This window comes from Saccopteryx bilineata, chromosome 8 (genome assembly GCF_036850765.1).
Source record: "Saccopteryx bilineata isolate mSacBil1 chromosome 8, mSacBil1_pri_phased_curated, whole genome shotgun sequence".
Lineage (NCBI taxonomy): Eukaryota > Metazoa > Chordata > Mammalia > Chiroptera > Emballonuridae > Saccopteryx > Saccopteryx bilineata.
The window spans coordinates 54448183-54463279 of NC_089497.1; the positions used below are offsets into that span (position 1 = coordinate 54448183).

A 15097-nucleotide genomic window follows, 5' to 3' on the forward strand; every position below is an offset into this window, starting at 1 on the left:
TTATCCTTGATTATACAAGATTTCAAAGCTCGGGTTTCCAAAACCGGGTTCCAAGTATTCAAGTTTGCCTTGGGTGTAACAGTTCTGATGAAGCAGTCAGAAAGGGCCGGAACAGGGGGAGGGAGCGCTAACCTCCGGTGGCCGTGCAGCTAGGGCTCTGCTGTCTTGAGCTGCCTGAACCAGAGCTCTACTTGGCTGTCCAGGGCTGGGCAGGCTCAAGAGCTTGTGTGCTCAGAGCTTACCTGGCTGGAGAATTCCTAAATTTCTTGCTGACACACTGGGCCTTGATGCCAGCTCCTCCAATCCCGAGGAGCTGGCGATCCTTGGCCCAGGTCTGATTGCCAAGGTGCACCTCTCTTGACCAGTCCCATGCAGATCCCTGCCACCAGGTGGGCAAGGAAAGCATCTTCAGTCTCCCCAGAGTGATGGGAACTTCTGATGTCCCTCCCACGGTCTCGAGCAGCTTGTACTCAGGACAGACCAGGCCACAGGGTCAACATGCTTCATTCTAAGTAGGAGGCATTGCATGACTTCTCATCCACAGCCTCAGCCAATCACTTTCTAGTTGTCATCAAGGTCATCTTCTATTGTCTGGACCTTCCTGGCCATCCCGCTCAAAGGGGTTTTTGATAGACACTACCAGTCCTGGATGGAGGCCTTGTACAGGGCCACCTGCTGCTGGTCAGGGAATATGTACCTGCTGGAATCATCAGGAGACACAATGTCCAGGTCATATTTCCCAGATCTGAAGAACTCAGAGGCAGCCACACCCGTGCCAATTACAACCTTATTTGTCTAGCTCGCTTTTCCAACTCTGAGGCTTCTTTATTCTCTAGGATGTTAGGAGCAAAGCCTTCTTCGTTCCCCTCATTGGCAGTAGCGTCCCCCCTCTTTCTCCTTAATGCCCTTCTTCAAGGTTGGGTAAACCTCAGCTCCAGGGCCTGACCTGTGGTGGCGCAGTGGATAAAGCATCAACCTGGAATGCTGAGGTCAGCAGTTCAAAACCCCAGGCTTTCCTAGTCAAGGTACATATTGGAGTTGATGCTTCCTGCTCTTCCCCTTCTCTTTCTCTCTCTCTCTTTCTTTCTTTCTTTCTTTCTTTCTTTCTTTCTTTCTTTCTTTCTTTCCTTTCTTTCTTTCTTTCTTTCTTTCTCTCTCTCTCTCTCTCTCTCTCTCTCCCCCCCTCTCTAAAATGAATAAAAACAAAATAAATAAAATAAAAATTAAAAAAACCTCAACTCCAATGTGCACGGCTTCCCTGAAGTGTGCTGCATCGGCAGTGAGGGCTGTGAACTCCTGCACTGTCACCTGGCTGCCGGTGTGAGGACTACCACTGACCACATTAAAACTACAACTTGCAGGATGACTTCAGAAGTGCCAACCAAGTCAGCAATGTGACAGTCCAGGTGGCCCCTTCTCAGCCGCTCCAGCCTTACAGACGGCACGGAACATCCTAATATGGCAGCCATACTGATTTAGGTAGTCTCAGTACCATTCATCGCTATCATTAGTTTGTCAAAATCCTATTTCATGAAGTTCAGCTTCTCACTACTTGGGGGCAGTCCCAGTGGTTTACTGATATGCTCAATAACCTTTGAGACAACTTTACCTACATAGCAAGTCTTGTCATTGTTCCAGAGCTTAAGGGGCTCAAAGACGCCAGTGAGGCACCTCTGGGCTCAGCAGGTCTGAAGAACCTTTTGACAGTAAGGCAGCTACCTCAACAGTGGGATTCCCGCCAGAGCTAAGGACCCCTTGGCATGGAGTCTGAAAACAGTCAGGGCTAATTTCTAGCCATAGGTTCTCATTCGCCAAGAAAAACACAGAGTGCTACGGACCCCAAAGGAACTGTTCACCCATAAACCCAAGGACTTCTTTATTTCCTCAAAACCTTTTCTAGATAGATATATATATAATAAACCCTTTCTACATATATATACATATTTAATATATATATATTAGATTTTATTTGTTGATTTTTAGAGAGAGGGTAGAGAGGAGAGGAGAAAGAGAGATTTGTTGATTTTAGAGAGAGGGAGAGAGAGAGCGAGAGAGAGAGAGAGAGAAAGAAAGAAAGAAAGAAAGAAAGAGAAAGAAGAGAAGCAGGAAGCATCAACTCATAGTAGTTGCTTTCTGTATGTGCCTTTACTGAGCAAACCCAGGGATTTGAACCAGCAACCTCAGCATTCCAGGTCTATACTTTATCCACTACACCACCACAGGTCAGACTCTTTCTAGATATATTAATTTTTAAAAAGGACATACACATATTTAAAGAGAAGAAATCAAAGCCACAGAGGCCAAGCGCATATGCTGCGATGATGATGACCTCTCTGATACACAAACATTACCCAAATAATGTCTCAATACCTGCAATTCCAAGCTCCAAATTCAATGAGAGAAGATGCCTCACATTATAAACACTTGGAGAAAAGAAAAGACTCATGATTAAGAAAGTCTTCCTCACTTGAATGATATCCCAATGTCTGATGTGCTAAGAGCCTTCAGACCCAGGAGCGCTGACACCCGACCGTCCACCAGGTATGGGAATACAGCAAGTTCCAAGGGGAGGGGTCTTGGATGCAGCGCCTGGTGCGAGCCCCTCACTTCTGTGGGTGAGGAGTCAGAGACCTACATGCCTGAGTTCATGCCCAGGTTCATCCAAGAAGCCTAAATTCACCTGGCCCAGGCTGCTCGGACCAAGTCCAGGATTCTTTGCATCATCTCCCTCCCACCTCAGCCAAGGGCATTGCTGAATTCCATAGCAGAAAACTAACCAGGCACACAGATTCTCTCCCTCTGAATTTAGAGTCTCCTTGCTGGCCCAACTGCAGGGATCTTCCTGCCACCTACTAAATTTGGAGAATAAATGTCTTTTTCATGAAGAAAAATGGGTATGGCAGGGGCAGCTTCATTTCAGCATGGAAAAATGGAAACTAGCTTCAGAATGCACTTCTGATAGGCACAGCTCAATCGCTCCTGGTGCTCTGAGCTGGAAGAGGTTTCAGTTCAGGAAGGAAGCCTCTGTCCATGGTCTCTAGACCCTCTGTCATCAACTCTGCAAAGGGTAACTGTGTTCCAGGCAAATCGCCAAGAGAAGCAACAGAATGGGAACCAGAAACTGAAACATCTTTTATGGCTTTTAGTCACTATACAGTAATAATATAACAAAGAAAAGGGAGGTGTTCCATATTTAGATCCTTTTAATTTGTTACAACACTGGCCACCTTGTTGTAACCTGCCCCTGTCTACCCTCCATCCCCTATTACCCAGAGCATATAATGAGGTTTACTGTTTGTTGTAACAGTGTTAACACCTGGTTCCCTGTACACTTTGTTAATCAAAATCTCTTCCTGCAGGCAAGGCCCGTGCTCAGCTGGCTCGTCTGTCTGCCACACCAGTCATTACATCATTTCTGCTGACCACTCTCCCTACCCGTGCTGAAGGCTAAAATGCTAAAAAGATGTGAGTACTTCTTTTGAGGGGAGAGGACAGCTTTTTGTTTGTTTGAAACTGCAGACCCTGGGAGAAGAGGAAGCCAAGCAGGAAAGGAGGCAGCCAGGCCCAATCCCTGGGACGAAGAGGGAAGAAACAAACTGGTGAACAGAGCCCGGCAGAGAAGTGGGCACAGGCAGGGAGTGGGCTGTCCTCTGAGGTGGCCTTCCTCCTGCAACACTGGTCGATCAGGCCAGCTCTCTGACTGGCCAAGGCTGCAGCCCTGGCTGGGCAGAGCCCTCAGGGGCTTGGGGGGGGGGGCGAGGAGAGAAGGTAAGTGATGCAACCTGAAGTCTGGGCAGCAGCCACACTCCCAGGTGAACTTCCTGCCTGGGGATAGAGGAACCCCACCGCCAGCTTCCAGTCAGCTGACTTAACACATTGAACAAATATTCATGAAGCACCCACAACAGGCCAAGATTATCCCTCCCGTGACCACAAAGAGATGTTCTCTCAAAGGATCTGTATTTTATTTGTGAGCTGGAGAAAATGCTCACTTTCTTCATTTTTTTCCCCCAACTCAAAGGAAAATATGGGTAACGCCTCCTCTGCTTTCCCTGCCACCATGATTTCTCAGAAGTTCCCCTGGGCCGGCCCTCTTCCCAGCCTCTGATCCCTCTTTCCTCACATTCCTGCCTCAGTCCTCCTGACGCCTTCATTCCTTCTTCTCCACATCCACCTGCAAGGCAAAGGCCCTTTCCCCCACCTGGGCTTCCCCATGTCTTCTTCCACGCCCGGCCCTATTTCCACCCAGCCACAGGTCACAGGCTGCCCTATTCTCACTGCGGATTTCAGATCCCACCGGGCGGCCTGGCCTGCTTGGTCCTTTGCCCAGTTTCTCAGCAGCCTGTGCTGCCCTCGGCCATGTCACCTCAAGGTATCTCACTTCATGCCCTACTGCAGGGGTCGGGAACCTATGGCTCACGAGCCAGATGTGGCTGGCTCTTTTGATGGCTGCATCTAGCTTGCAGACAAATCTTTAATAAAAAATAATAATAACATTAAAAATATAAAACATTCTCATGTATTACAATTTATTCATTTCCTACCGCTCATGTTCATGGTTGCGGGTGGCTGGAGCCAATCACAGCTGTCCTCCGGGACACCACCAAATTTTTATTGGATAGCACATAATGTACACTGGTCGTTGTGAGGTCAGGAAGTAAACTTCCCTCCTTTTAATCAAGTAGTCAGCTAGCTAATTGCAGAAACCCTTTTGACGAAGAAGATGGCTAAAAGAAAAAAATATGAGGAATATCGTACTTTTCAGCAGAAATGGACAGAGGAATTTTGTGGAGAGAGCAGGTTCTGCAGTGTGTCTAATATGCAATGATAAAATTGCATCGATGAAATGGTCAAATATAAAGCGCCACTTCGACACATGCCATACTACATTTGCATCGAAATATCCAGCAGGGGACAGCAGGAAGAAAGCATGTCAAGAGCTACTGTACAGAGTGCAAGCTAGTCAGCAGCAACTCCATGTTTGGACCTAACGAGGTGACTGGAATTCGGCTGGCTTTGCTGGTGCTTTAGGAATTGTGAGGAATGGAAAGCCATTCACAGATGGGGAGTATAAAAGCCAAAACATTTATGCTTGATGTTGCCAAAACTTTTTGACAACTTTTCGGATAAAGACAAGATAATCAAATGAATAAAAGACATGCCTCTGTCGGCAAGAACTATTCATGATCGTACCATCATGATGGCAAATCAAATTGAGGCAACACAAGCAAAGGACATAAATGTAGCACCATTCTTTTCTCTCACTTTGGATGGGTCAACAGACATAAGCCATTTATCCCAGTTCAGCATGATTGCAAGGTTTGCTATCGGTGACACACTATGTGAGGAAAGTCTTGCTGTTTTGCCTATAAAAGAGACAACAAGAGGGGAGGATTTATTCAAGTCTTTCACTGAGTTCACTAAAGAAAAAAAAATCTACCTATGGATAAACTTATTTCAGTGTGTACTGATGGTGCTCCGTGCATGGTGGGGAAAAACAGAGGATTTGTAACACTTCTTCGTGAACATGAAAAGGACTCATCCTAAGTTTTCACTGCATCCTACATTAGGAAGCGCTTTGTGCTCAGATGTGTGGCGAGCAGCTTGGTGAGGTGATGTCACTGGTCATTTGGGTGGTCAACTTTATTGTTGCCCAAGCTTTAAATGATCGCCAGTATAAAACACTGCTGGATGAAGTTGGGAATAATTACCCTGGTCTGCTTCTGCACAGCAATGTGCGTTGGTTGTCAAGAGGGAAGGTGCTCAGCCGTTTTGCGGCTTGTCTGAGAGAAATCCGGACTTTTCTTGAAATGAAAAACATCCTGAGTTAGCTAACACTGAGTGGCTCCTGAAGTTCTACTATCTCGTGGACATGACTGAACATCTGAACCAGCTCAATTTCTTATCCCTTCAACAAGCAGTGTTTGCATTTGATAACTAGCTGGAACTCTCCATCGCCGACATTGAAACAGGTTGTTTACTACACTTTGAAAACCTGGGAGAGTTTAAAGATGCATGCACAGCAAGTGACTCTGCTCAACATCTTGATCTCCAGCAGCTAGCGGGCTTCACATCTAATCTCCTGCAGTCATTCAAAGCGCACTTTGGAGAATTTCGTGAGTGCACTCATCTTTTTAAATTCATCACCCATCCACACGAGTGTGCAGTGGACAGCGCCAACCTGAGTTACATCCCCGGTGTCTCCGTCAGAGATTTTGAGCTACAAGCTGCTGACCTGAAGGCCTCAGACATGTGGGTGAATAAGTTCAAGTCATTGAATTGAAGCTTTGGAAAGACTTGCACGACAGCAAGCAGAGTTGGCGAGCAAACACAAGTGGGGAGAAATGAAAAAACTTCAACCCGCGGACCAGCTGATTGTCAAAATTGGAAAGCGCCTGACCAGGTTGTGGCGCAGTGGATAGAGAGTCAGACTGGGATGTGGAGGACCCAGGTTCGAGACCCTGAGGTCGCCAGCTTGAGTGCAAGCTCATCTAGTTTCAGCAGGGCTCACCAGCTTGAGCCCAAGGTCGCTGGCTCGAGCAAGGGGTCACTTGGTCTGCTGTAGTTCCCCGGTCAAGGCACATATGAGAAATCAATCAATGAACAACTAAGGAACTGCAACAAAGAATTGATGTTTCTCATCTCTCTCCCTTCCTGTCTGTCTGTCCCTATCTGTCCCTCTCTCTGAGTCTCTCTGTCTCTCAAAAAAAAAAAAAACCCAAAAAAAACTTGGAATGCGCTTCCCGTCACATACCACACACTGCAGCGTGTGAGTATTGCTGTACTGACAATGTTTGGCTCTAGGTATGCATGTGAGCAGTCTTTCTCACATCTAAAGAACATTAAGGCCAACCTACGATCATGTTTAACGGATGGAAGTCTCAACACCTGCATGAAGCTTAACCTCACCACGTATCAACCAGACTACAAAGCCATCAGCAAAACCATGCAGCACCAGAAGTTGCATTAATGGTAAGAAGTACTTCATTCATCATTGGTTAGCACCAGTATAACGACGTTATTAAAAAGAATTCAGAGATTTACTGTACTTTAAAAGTGTTGGTCTTACATAAAATGCACACATTTACTTGTATTTGTGTTAAACATATTGTATGGCTCTCACGGAATTACATTTTAAAATATGTGGCATTCATGGCTCTCTCAGCCAAAAAGGTTCCCGACCCCTGCCCCATAGCCTCCCACTTTCCCCAGCCTGAGCTCGGTCTCCTTTCTTGCCTTGGCCTCCTCTCCCGCTCCCACCAACCCTGCCTTCCATCTCACAGGGAACATGGGCCCTCAGCCCGGCCACTTCTCCTCAACCGCTGCCCTCTACCAAGGCAGACGGCCTCCCTACCTCCAGCACAAGCCGCTAGGCCACAAAACCCACCCTCCCTTCCATCCTGGGCACACGGCTAGACTGTCTCCAGTTCTCGCTGCACTTGGGCGTAATGATGTAACTACATTTTAGACAGGAAAACAGTGGGAATAACGCGGCTGCTTGAGCCCCGTCATAAAAGCCCCACACATGTACTTCCAGCACATTTCTCTTTCCAGCCGGCTGGGTGGTGAAACTTACAATCTGGGAGCAGCAGAGGCAAATTTTTACTTTAAACAAATGAAGGACAAAATAGATACTAAGCTGCCTGAGTCAGCTGTGTGTTTTATGCTGTGCAGTACGTACGGCTGAAGTGCTCAAGTTGGCTGAGAAGCAGGGAGGACCACGGCCGGCTGACCAGCCCAGGCGGTCTCAAAGGACAAAACACAGGGGCTGAGGTGTGCAGCGCAGACAGGTGGGGACAGGCAGCCCCCTACACATCCTCGTCTCAGAGTAGGGGAGAGCCTGGCAACTCCGGTCTTACAGCCCGAGGGCGAGTCTGAAGCCCCTGGGTAGACGATGTTAGGAAACAAAGAAAAGAGGGCCAGATTCATAGGCCTGGGAGCAGGAAGGGGCCGAGAGGGCCAGCGTGCGGCGCTGTGCCTGACCAAACGCGATACCTGTGGGAGAATGCAGTGCTGGGAGGGCGGACTGGGTGGAGGAGGGGAGTTAGGTTACAGGGGGTGTTAAATGCAAGGAGTCCCCGCCTCCACCTCAATTAAAATAAGGAAGTCATTGTGGGATCCAGAGCGGGAGACTCCCAACGGAGTGTGTGCTGGGATTAATCCCAGCTGCTACGAGCAGATCAGAATCCACAAGCACACCCTGGGTAGGAGCCTCGCCCTCCGCCCTCGGTCGGTTGGAGCCCTCAACATACACACATCTTGTGCTCCTGACAGATACCTTACTTCTTTGATGATGGCCCTGGATGTGTGGTTAAGAACGCATTAGGCCACACTCAGTCTTGCTACCGGGCAGGGATTGATCAAAGCCATTCCTGAACTCTCCAGACTTACCTCCTGAAACATATTCAGGCCCCAGGGGCAAGTTAACTCCCAAAGAAGATGGGAAGCTGCCTTCCAGCTCAGGTCTCATAGAAAGTTCTGGAGCCAAGAATCAGGCTTTACTTAAGCACAGAGGGAGCCCAACGGGCTAGAGAGGGAACCCAAATGTGGGCTGGGGAATGATACGCTCCTCAGAATGATACCATTCACTGTCAACATCAGGATGTCGGGCTCCCTGAAAAACTAACACAAGAAAAGAGAAACCTAAGGTAGACAATTTGCCCTGATGTGCAGATCCCACTGCCCACATTTCACTAGATGCCCATGGATGACAGCGGTTGACTGGATCGCTCCTTCAGTCAGTCACTCAGGAGGCCCGGCTCCGGCCCAGCCCCCCGCAAGCCTCCTGCACTGCTCTCCCTGGATACTCCCAATGACGCTGGAGGGTGGGAGAGGCCTTACTCATTTTACATATCAAGAAACGGAGACTAAATCATGGCAAAACTGGTCTTTAAACTTTGGTTTTCTAACTCCATGTCTTTTTGGTGGGTCTCTTTTTTTCTATTTTTTTTTTTATTTTATTTATTCATTTTTAGAGAGGAGAGAGAGAAGGAGAGAGAGAGACAGAGAGGGAGAGAGAGGAGAGAGAGACAGAGAGAGAGAAGGGGGAGGAGCTGGAAGCATCAACTCCCATATGTGCCTTGACCAGGCAAGCCCAGGGTTTCGAACTGGCGACCTCAGCATTTCCAGGTCGACGCTTTATCCACTGCGCCACCACAGGTCAGGCCTCTTTTTTTCAAAGATGAATTTCTGTCAGAGTCTTGGCTGGATCTGGGGATGCTAAGATGAACAAGACATAGGTTCTCAAGGAGATGACTTAGTGGAAACAGGCATGAGAACAAATGAACAGAATGAGAGTCCATATGAGCTACTGAAGGTGTACAGAATAGGGAGACAAAGAAGTGGCCATGGCCTGCACAGGCAGACACGCAATACACAGGCATTTAATGACCTCCCTCAATCAATATTTATTTAGCAAATACTGTGTGTCAGGTACCATTCTGGGTTCTGGAGATAGGGCAATGAAGAGTACAGATAAAACTCCTGCCCTAACATTCTGATGCAAAGAGCTTGAATTCTCATACTGAATAGATGGATGGATGGATGGATGGATGGATGGATGGATGGACAAACAGATGTGTCAGGAAAAAACCATGAAAGTCTCCATAGAGTAAATGAGGCTAGAACTGATTCTTAAAAGCTGGAAGACAAGATACTGGTGAGGGGAAGGTGTGGAATGCCAGAGACTCTCCAGGAAAAGAACAGCACAGGGAAAACCACAAGGGCTCATCCATCAAGGCTCTCTGGGATCTTCAGGGAGTCCCTCTGGCTCGAGCGTTAGGGGTGAGCAAGGGACAAGGGTGAGGAAGCAGGCAGTGGCCATGGCACTCGGATTTGTCCTGCAGGTCATAGAAAACCAGTGAAAGGTTTTAAAGAATGTTCATAGCAAAGGTAATAATTAATACAAATAAATGAATGGTTTATATCCTGGGGAGACATGAGTACTCTCTCAAAGTACTTGTGTCATGTCTGACTGGAGGCAGCTCAGTGGAGAGGCCATCAACCTGAGACACTGAGGTCCCAGGTTCAAAATCCCAAGGCTTGAGCACAGGTTCACCAGCTTGAGCATGGGATCACTGAAAGGATCGTATGGTTGCTGGCTTAAACCCAAAGATCACTGGCTTAAAGCCTAAGGATGCTGGCTTGGGCAAGGGGTCACTGGTTTGGCAGGAGCCCCCTGGTCAAGGCACGTATGAAAAGCAATCAATGAACAACTAAAGTGACACAACTATGAGTTGATGTTCCTCATCTTTCTCTTCTCCTATCTCTCTCTCTCTCTCTCTCTCTCTCTCTTTCTGCCGTGCACGTGCGGTCACGCTAAAAAAAAAAAAAAAGCACTTGTGTTGTAATCTTACTCTTTACTAGAAAAAAATTCTAGGGCAGTCACACATACGAGGCGATGTAGCCTACAGGAAAGAGCTCAGGCTTAGAAACCTAAGCAGACTTGTCAAACCCCAGCTCTGGAACATCATGTGGCCTTGAAAGGGACATTTAAACTCTCCGAGCCCCAACTTCTCATCAATAAAAGGGCTGTATTACCACCCACCTGACAGAGCTGGTGTGATGACGAGATACTGTGTACAAAGTGTGGCATCAGTAGGGATCCCACATGATCAGTTTTAGCCATCATGGGCTAAAGAACTCCATAGACCTCCGAGGTTGCATCTTGGCAAAGAAGCCTGGCCTCCCAGGCTCCCCTTGATCCCCCCGACAGTCACCACACACTGGACTGCAGAGGCTGAGCCAGCCTCCCAGGCTCCCCTTGGTCCCCCGACAGTCACCACACACTGGACTGCGGAGGCTGAGCCAGCCTCCCAGGCTCCCCTTGGTCCCCCCGACAGTCACCACACACTGGACTGTCCCCTTGGTCCCCCTGACGGTCACCACACACTGGACTGCAGAGGCTGAGCCAGCCTCCCAGGCTCCCCTTGGTCCCCCGACAGTCACCACACACTGGACTGTCCCCTTGGTCCCCCTGACAGTCACCACACACTGGACTGCAGAGGCTGAGCCAGCCTCCCAGGCTCCCCTTGGTCCCCCCGACAGTCACCACACACTGGACTGTCCCCTTGGTCCCCCTGACGGTCACCACACACTGGACTGCAGAGGCTGAGCCAGCCTCCCAGGCTCCCCTTGGTCCCCCGACAGTCACCACACACTGGACTGTCCCCTTGGTCCCCCTGACAGTCACCACACACTGGACTGCAGAGGCTGAGCCAGCCTCCCAGGCTCCCCTTGGTCCCACCGACAGTCACCACACACTGGACTGCAGAGGCTGAGCCAGCCTCCCAGGCTCCCCTTGGTCCCCCCGACAGTCACCACACACTGGACTGCAGAGGCTGAGCCAGTCCAAGATGGCAGGTTTTGCGTTCTTTCAAAAATAACCTTAACTGCGCACTAGCGCCAGAAGGGTTTATGTCCCACGGCTCTAACAACAGTTTAGAAAATTGACCCAGAAATTCCCTTTAAGACAGGAAGTATAGAAATCAATCATTTCCTGATTAGCCCATCAACCCTGATATATGTCTTGCTTTATGATAGCAATGTGCTCATCACCACCCCAAACTATACTCCTTCCTATAGGGCTTGAAGAAACAAGAGCCATTATTTTTAAATAAAATGATTCCATAAAGCCCAGTTCATGATATCCCATTCATCCTCAAAGAAGCTGAATTCAGATGACCAGCACCAACATGTCCCCCACTCAGGCATGTTTTGAATCGTTACGCAATCAACTCACGTCACAAGCTCATGTCTCTGAATAAATATCAGAAAAACTATACAAGAGTCATAATGGGTCCCCCCACAGAAAGAAAAAAGGCCTTGCCTGACCAGGCAGTGGCACAGTGGATAGAGCATCAAATTGGGATGTGGAGGACCCAGGTTCGAGACCCTGAGGTTGTCAACTTGAGCACGGGCTCATCTGGTTTGAGCAAAAAGCTCACCAGCTTGGACCCAAGGTTGCTGGCTCGAGCAAGGGGTCACTCAGTCTGCTGAAGGCCCGCGGTCAAGACACATATGAGAAAGCAATCAATGAACAACTAAGGTGTCGCAATGAAAAACTGATGATTGATGCTTCTCGTCTCTCTCCGTTCCTGTCTGTCTGTCCCTATCTAACTCTGTCACTGTAAAAAAAAAAAAAAAAAAAAAAAATTAAAAAAGGCCTTGTTTCCCTAAAACAGAATTAAAGTTTTTTAACACTATCTAGAGACCCAATTTAACCTATCATGTTATAAAAATGCAGCTCTTTTGTCATCACCCTGGGAAAAAGAGGAAAAGGCAGCTTACAGAATCTGCACACACTTTTCTGTACGATCAACTAGCATGCTGTGGCGTAGCCCACCCCCTCCCAGCCCCCACAGCCCTCCTTCTCTTCCTCCCCCCCCTTCCCCTCCCCACATACCTCTTTGGAGCACCAGGCACATTTGGGGTGGATTAGCAGACATTCTTCACAAGAGGTGGCACTTCCACTCGTGCATATGTTGAGACCTTCAAAGCAAGACAAAAATGCACCAATTAGCCTGAGCAGTGGTGGTGCAGTGGATAACGTGTTGACCTGGGATGCTGAGGTCCCAGATGCAAAACTCCAAGGTTACTACCTTGAGCAGGGGCTCACCAGCTTAAGTGTGGGGTTGTCAACCTGAGCGTGGGATCAACAAAACGATCCCATGGTCTCTGGCTTGAAGCTCAAGGTCACTGGCTTGAGCAAGGAGTCACTGGCTCAGCTGGAGCCCCCCCCCCAACCCAGTCAAGGCACAAATGAAAAGCAATCAATGAACAACTAAAGTGCTGCAACTATAGTATATACGAGTTGATGCTTCTCATCTCTCTCCCATCCTATCTTTTTCTCTTTCTCTCTATCTTGTCTCTCTCCCTGTCTTTTTCTCTTTAAAAAAAAAAAAAAAGATGCACCAATTAGTTCCTGGCTGTAATCCCTACTGATGAGGCCTCTGAATGGAACAGGAAGAGGAGTCACTTCCTTTTTAAATAGGGGGCCCCTTTTTAAATAGGCTGCGGGGTGCAGGTCCTAGTGCTAACTGCAGGTGAAACACGGACACTTTTGAAGTACCCACTGAGCATGCGCACTTGTGTCAGCAACTTCCAGTTCTGCTGGGCCCACTCGGGTTCCACTGCCTTCCCCATAACGGAGCAGGCTCTCCCTCGCTGAGGGGGGACAGGCCCTTTACTTTTGGTTCAGCCAAAATGACCAAAATAAAAGTGCAAGAAAGGGAAAGAAAAAACAACAAACAGGTCAGTCTTTATTAGGCATAAGAAAAGAAAATCCTAAATCTACAGGGCACTGTAAAGCCAGCGGCCAGGGCCACCATCAGAGCAGCCGCCTGGCCCATGCAGGTTCGCATTGGATTCGGACAGTCGGTAAAGAAACAGCGGAGCCAAAAACTGGTGGGCCATAGTCTTTAATTCTAGCTTGCACCCGGCGGGCAAGTAAAAATACACACTGGGCTCCAATCCCAGTCACATTCAGTGCTCACAAAGCCACTGACTTATCCGAGTTTCCTAGAATCAAAGGTTTCTAGCTCACCAGACTTATTCACCTCTGTTCCCCATCTCCTTCCTTATCCCAAATACAAACTCTACACAAACTGTCATCTCACTCAGCACTCTACCATCTTGGCTGCTTCTCCTGGCCTCTTCCACGTGGCCTTTCTCTGCTCTCCTCTGCTCTCTCTTCTAATGATAATCTCAGGAACCAAGAGCAAGTTCCCGTTCCACCCCTATTTTATAGTGTAGATTCAAAACCCTTAATCCAATATACATAACAGGGAAGTCTCTAATACAAAGTCACTTCTCTGAGGCATGATAGGATTGTACCACCTCACACCAAAAAGGGTGGGACAGGCTTAATCCCAAAACCAAGCCCCAGGCTACAAGGATTCTCAACACACATTAATATCACCTGGGCGACGGCCTCACGTGGGCAGCACCTATTTTTAACAAAGTGAGCATAATACATTTTATCTGCCCAACAGGCACCAAAAGAGATAGCACAGTCCTTAAAGAAGGATGTAACTAACCCACAAGAGATGAGGTCATGGGAAGCAGAGGGACAGCAGTCTGAGGGAAGGGGGATGAGGGGACGGGATCAGAGAAGGTGAAGGGATTAGTGAAATTATATATACATAACACAGAGATACAGATAACAGGACAGCAGACCCCAGAGGGGAGGGGGGGAGGGAGTGAGGGGAGGAGGGAAGGGGGGTGTAATGAGGGGCATGTGAGTGGGGTGAGGGTGTTATATTTGGGTGGGGTGAGGGTGTTATATTGAGTGGGACACTTGAATCTATGTTAACACAATAAATTAAAGTGAATAAAAATTTTTTTTTTTTTAAAAGAAGGATGTAACCCAGGAATACAATGCTGGGATAAGATAAAGGAAACCCATTAATTCAAAAATATCTACTAGGAGGTCAAATAAGACACACCACATCACCACCGCAGTGGGCAATAAAAAGGTGTTTGATCAAATTCAAAACCCATCCCTACTAGAAAAAGAAATTGGAAACTAAGATTAGAAGGAAATTTATTTATTGTTGTAAAAGTTACTTATTTCAAAACCCAGGTCTCTTCCCCTCCCCCCAATTCCCACCCCTGTTCATCTGGAAAGGGTCTCCTGAGGCAGGCTGAATGGTGGTGTTGGGGTTCAATCCCCTGTCCACTCCCCTGCGTCCACTCCCCCTCCCTGCCCACCCTCCTACCCACCCCACCCGGGCCACAGCCCCACCACCCCAGCAGCACAGGCGTCCTGGGTGAGACTCATCGTCCCTTTCTTTTCCTTCCTCTCCAAAACTCCAGGACAGTTTTCTTCTGACGAACAGCAGAACATGATGGTTTTTCTCTGAATGAAAAGGACTTTATCTGGTCCTCACAGCACTAAAAGACCCCTGGTCTCTCCTAGTCATTGCCTAGAGCAGTGGTTCTCAAAGTGTGCGCCCTAGAAGATTTCCAGGTGTGCTCTATGGTATTCCAGAGAAATATGTGCCTGTTGAGGACCAAAAAACCAACAAGGTGTTTGGAGTTTAGATTTTGGGGGGACAGAGGTGTGGAGTATTGGCTGTAAACTGACAGTCTGCCCAAC

At 48.1% G+C, this 15097-nt stretch overlaps 1 protein-coding gene and 1 pseudogene across 1 annotated transcript in view; both read right to left on the reverse strand.

Moving 5' to 3' along the window:
• ITGB5 (integrin subunit beta 5) overlaps window positions 1–15097 on the reverse strand; it is a 144903-nt gene that overhangs the window by 116216 nt on the left and 13590 nt on the right. The window contains exon 2 of the mRNA XM_066240754.1: window positions 12404–12489. Within this exon, the coding sequence (XP_066096851.1) occupies window positions 12404–12489 (86 nt within the window). The remainder of the gene's footprint in view (window positions 1–12403; window positions 12490–15097) is intronic.
• On the reverse strand, window positions 578–4386 carry LOC136312164 (alpha-enolase-like; annotated as a pseudogene).